The sequence below is a fragment of the Eucyclogobius newberryi genome, unplaced genomic scaffold (assembly GCF_026437365.1).
Source record: "Eucyclogobius newberryi isolate DKJ021-1_F unplaced genomic scaffold, fEucNew1.0.hap1 SCAF_7, whole genome shotgun sequence".
In the NCBI taxonomy this organism is placed as follows: domain Eukaryota; kingdom Metazoa; phylum Chordata; class Actinopteri; order Gobiiformes; family Gobiidae; genus Eucyclogobius; species Eucyclogobius newberryi.
Genome location: NW_027316389.1, coordinates 34,038,789 through 34,043,788, shown reverse-complemented (window position 1 = coordinate 34,043,788; position 5,000 = coordinate 34,038,789). Strand labels below are relative to the sequence as shown.

General features: G+C 39.8%; 1 protein-coding gene across 1 annotated transcript in view; it reads right to left on the bottom strand.

Annotated features, from left to right (window-relative positions):
- sema3e (sema domain, immunoglobulin domain (Ig), short basic domain, secreted, (semaphorin) 3E) overlaps window positions 1–5,000 on the bottom strand; it is a 59,637-nt gene that overhangs the window by 18,197 nt on the left and 36,440 nt on the right. The window contains exon 5 of the mRNA XM_072434906.1: window positions 1,771–1,864. Coding sequence (XP_072291007.1) covers window positions 1,771–1,864 — 94 coding nt within the window. The remainder of the gene's footprint in view (window positions 1–1,770; window positions 1,865–5,000) is intronic.

Genomic DNA, 5,000 nt, shown 5'->3' with positions numbered 1-5,000 from the left:
TAAACCAGGACTCAAACAGGACTAAAACAGGACTAAACCAGGACTAAAACAGGACTAAAACAGGACTAAACCAGGTCTAAACCAGGACTAAACCAGGTCTAAACCAGGACTCAAACAGGACTAAAACAGGACTAAACCAGGACTAAAACAGGACTAAAACAGGACTAAACCAGGTCTAAACCAGGACTAAACCAGGTCTAAACCAGGACTCAAACAGGACTAAAACAGGACTAAAACCGGACTAAAACAGGACTAAACCAGGACTAAACCAGGACTAAAACAGGGCTAAAACCGGACTAAACCAGGAGTAAACCAGGACTAAACCAGGACTAAAACAGGACTAAACCAGGAGTAAACCAGGACTAAACCAGGACTAAAACAGGACTAAACCAGGACTAAACCAGGACTAAAACAGGACTAAACCAGGACTAAACCAGGACTAAACCAGGACTAAACCAGGACTAAAACAGGACTAAAACAGGACTAATGCAGGACTAAACCAGGACTAAACCAGGACTAAAACAGGACTAAACCAAGACTAAACCAGGTCTAAACCAGGACTAAACCAAGACTAAACCAGGTCTAAACCAGGACTAAACCAGGACTAAAACAGGACTAAACCAAGACTAAACCAGGTCTAAACCAGGACTAAACCAGGACTAAACCAGGACTAAACCAGGTCTAAACCAAGACGGTCTCGCTTTTAACACAAAAGTTTATTTGATCATGAAGTTGCATTTATTATCTATCTATAATTTACAATGGTCATTTTCTGTATCGTTTCACACAAAGAGCTCCGTTATTTCAATTAAAACTGACTGATTAAACGCATTCAGAGCTATTATAAATAGAAGGAATATTTAGATACAATTTCACCTTTTTGTCTGAGACGGATTGATACATTTCAAAGGAAAATATAGTTTTGAAGTCAGAAATAGCCAGGACTGAACAAAAATAGCTTTCCTCTGAGAGCTTTGACATGTTTTTGCCGATCAGACACTGAGAAACTTCAACCTTCTTCTAAAGCTGACGTTCATATAAAAACTAAGATGTGTATGTTTGGTCTAAACACATTATGAATGACACTGTGAATCCTAAACTAATTTGTGTCAGTCATAGAATGAAACTTTCCCCTGAATGATTCCATAGAAATAGAAAGTTAAAATACTTCTGAACATTCGTCATGAAGATAGATGTGTTTATGACGGCGCAGACGGACGTACTTTGGCCTATTTTATTGGATTTACAAACTATTTTGTTCTTTAAAAATGTGCACACAGAAGCACTTTGTGATTTTGAGGATGAGGAAGATGTCTGTGCTTTTCTCTGACTAGATTTAACAACAGTTTAATTTCTCTGGTTGTTCCTGTTGTGACGCTTTGACCAATCAGATTCAAACATTCATCAGGACGTCACATCCGAGAGCCTGTCCAGACTGATATTGTGTAGAACTGACTTAAGAGTGATACAAATCCATCTGGAAGAGCCAGGTTAGAAGATTATGGCCATAGGAACATCATTTCCATGGTAACAATCAGAAGAAGGCTCCTCCAGGCCAAGTACGAGTCAGGTTTGTGGAGATGTAAGGCCGCTCACAGTAAGCAGGCTTGTTTATCTACGTTTTATGGCTAAAAGGCTGAACTAATGATGTGGAAACACAGTTGTAACAAGGTTAAAAGCTCATTAAAGTTGATTGAGCATAATATGTCTCCTTTTTATATGTGAAATGTCCCGCAGGGGCTTTAAAAGAGCAGCGGAGGTCATACTTACGGGACAGAGTGGAGGTGCAGGGGCTGCTGGGGTCGTAAGGGCAGCGGCCTTTCCCACTGCTCACGCTCTCCTCTTCAAGCACAAACATGCGCTCCTACGGGAGAAAACACAAAAACACTTCGTTAAAAGTGCTTTTCTTTCATATTCAGAAAAAAACCTACAAATGTTGAATCTCCGTGTGAAAAATACAAGTTTACATATGATTGCGTGGCTAGGCTTTTCCCTTAAGTAAAAGCCAATCTTCCGTCTTAATTTCTTCAGTACTTTTGCTTTAAATGTACGACTGTCATCAATTAAAATACACAAATATTTAAATTCCGTGCTCTTGAAAGCTTTGAGGGCTTGTCATGGAAGCTTGGATGGAAATGTCAGCAGAAGTTTGTTGTGGCAAGTTGTATATATCTTTCAAATTCTTTCCAGGTCTACAAAAAAAATCTACTTTACTTGTACAATAGGCCCACGTGCTGGAATCGCTTTAATTTAACTTGTTTTTGACTTTGTTCGGCTGGATTATTGAGTGTTTTCGTCGTGATGTGCGCTAGCTCTGAGCTAGCCCCCGGCCCCCCCGCGCCCTCCGGCCGTCCTGACGTACAGTATGCCGCCGGTACACGTTTATATAAAAGAGGAACTTCATGAATGATCGGGACACGCACTGGAATCGCTTTAATTCAACTTGTTTTGACTTTGTTCGGCTGGATTGAGTGTTTTCGTGTCATCGCGATGTGCCCTGGCTCCGAGCCCCCCCGCCCCCCCGGCCCCCCTGCGCTGCGCCCCCCCGGCCGGCGCCGTACCGCGTTTACACAAAGGAGGAACTCATGAAACAGTCGTCTTACCCGGAGATCGTCACGTTATCCCGGCGGACATCCTGAGATTTTTATAAGAGATCTTCTATTGAGAGTGTTTTTCAAACTTCCTATAAGTTATTTGTTCTTTTCTTCTGGATCTACCTCTGTATCTACCTGCGTTGCATCAATGGAATTTCCCCATGTGGGACAATAAAGGATTATCTTATCTTATCTTATCTTAAATAAAAAAGCTTATGATTTAACATGTGACAAAGTTTAAGTTTGCACCACAAAAGCTGCAGATAAACCACAGTCAGGCTCATCGCAAATAAAGCCAGATATTTAGAGATATACATTTAATACTATAGAAATGATATGTTTTATGTGTTAAAATTGGCTAAAATTGCACATATTTGGGACATAAAAATCTGAAATCTGAAAATGCCAGGTTTTGTTTTTTGGTATTTGAGTAAAGCAGATCGTACTGTAAAAATTGTGTAAAAATTCAAATTCCGTCTAGTTTCTTTTGAGTTAAAACTTGAATAAATCAAGCTTGGAATTAGATATGAACAAATCCTTCTGCACAGTGCGTCAAAGTCTAGTTAAGTCCAAGACTGCAAAGTTTGGTGTGTGTAGGTGCGACTTTAAGAGCTGATCTTTATGTCTCTGGAAAAAAAAACGCATTTGGAGAAAACCGTCTTTGAAGTTACAATGTCCCAGAGCGATCTTAAGATGAAAGTGGATTCAACGAAAATAACGAAACACTTGTCGAAACAGAAACCTGCCAAAAAAAGGAAGATAAAAGTTTTGTTGCTGTTTGTTAATCCACCCACAAAGAAAAGTGGAACTGTGCAAACCCCTGCTTCCATTTGAACTCTTTGAGAAACCGGCGATCGCTTCAACAGACAAACCTTAACCCTTTTCACGTCGTGCTTTTGGCCTTCTGAGTAAATCACCCGACGTAATGGATGAGTGCGCCACGGACAGGAGATGATGAACGATCTCAGAAGGGGCTCCAAACCAAAGAGCAGACCCCCTATGTGACTTTACGGCTGCTCAGCGGGGAGTCCAGAAACACCAAAGTAAGCAAAAGCCACCGCGGACCCACCCTTGTGTTTCACATTGTCACTGGCAGATCAGAAGAAGATTTATGGCCACGCAGCTCCGGAGCCAAACTGTGCGCTAACAAGCTAGGTCTGTGCCAGCTAGCATAGAAGCTAAAACTGCTTAGCGTTATCATTTACACTCGTTGATATAATGTTCCGGTTTTATTGGATCGCTGATTAGACGCTGACATTTTAGCTAGATAAAACCCAACGACTTCCGTCAGATCGACCAATAAATGTGCAATAAAGGAGTTTAAAGGGGAAGTACGTGTTTTCCCCTCCATGTAATTACATAGAATCTGTTTTGTATCTAGAGAACAAGTTCTGCCTGTATCTATATCTTTTATCCTAGCTCTTTTTTCCCCACGTTTTTAAGACTTAAAAAATCTGCTAAAGTGCATTTAAAGAGGCAAAATCTATTTCCTGAAGATTTCTACCATGTTATTACGTTATTTCCTCATCAAAAACATGCCTGAAGTGGTTGTATATGCGATTCATTCACGCTTGAGTAATTTTAGATCTTTCCAAAAACGATTTGAATCCTCTTTGCGTTTTTCGTAACCAGGAAGTCTCTGCAGCGCTTCTATACCACCCCCTGCAGGTTGAGCACGGTACAGCTATATTTTCACTACTTTTGTTTTCGGATTCTTAGTGAAATGAAAATGTGTCCAAACAGAAAGTGCATTTGGATGATCGGGGAAAAGTGGCTGAAGTTTGTCCACTTGAGGCAGCAGAGGCACTTTCGGACCGTCTTTAAAGTGCCTATGACAGGTTCTTACTATTTTCTAATTATCACTTTATTTAGTGTATTTATACCTTTTGTGGATATATAAATGATAGTTTTACACATATCGAGCAGGTATTTGTGGAAACATTGAAAAGTGTGTAGAAAATGACAGGAAGTGACATCACACTCATTCCAGTAAAAGTTTGTGCATAATCTACTCAAATAAACAACTTTTTTTGACATTCTAATTTTTTTTTTTTTTAACAAAATAAAGTCGTTTGTGACGTTGGATGAGTTTTTGCTGTGGTGTTTTCTGGGTAATTTCCTGGTGAGATGTCATCAATTACAAACAGGAAGTAAAATTATGAACCTAAAACATAAAAAAAAAAAAAACATGCTATTCTGTGATTTTTTTAAATATAATTTTTAGCTCAATTCTGATATATTTATCTTTAACTGCATTTTAGTTCAATGAGTGGTCCAACCTGTCAGGGGCACTTTAAGCACTCCAAAGTGAACCAGTGGAAACGAGCCTTAAAACGTGCGAAAACCCTGCACAACAAAGAAAGCAGTGAACACTTAATGACGCGCCGGTCATGGAGAGCAGGAGCA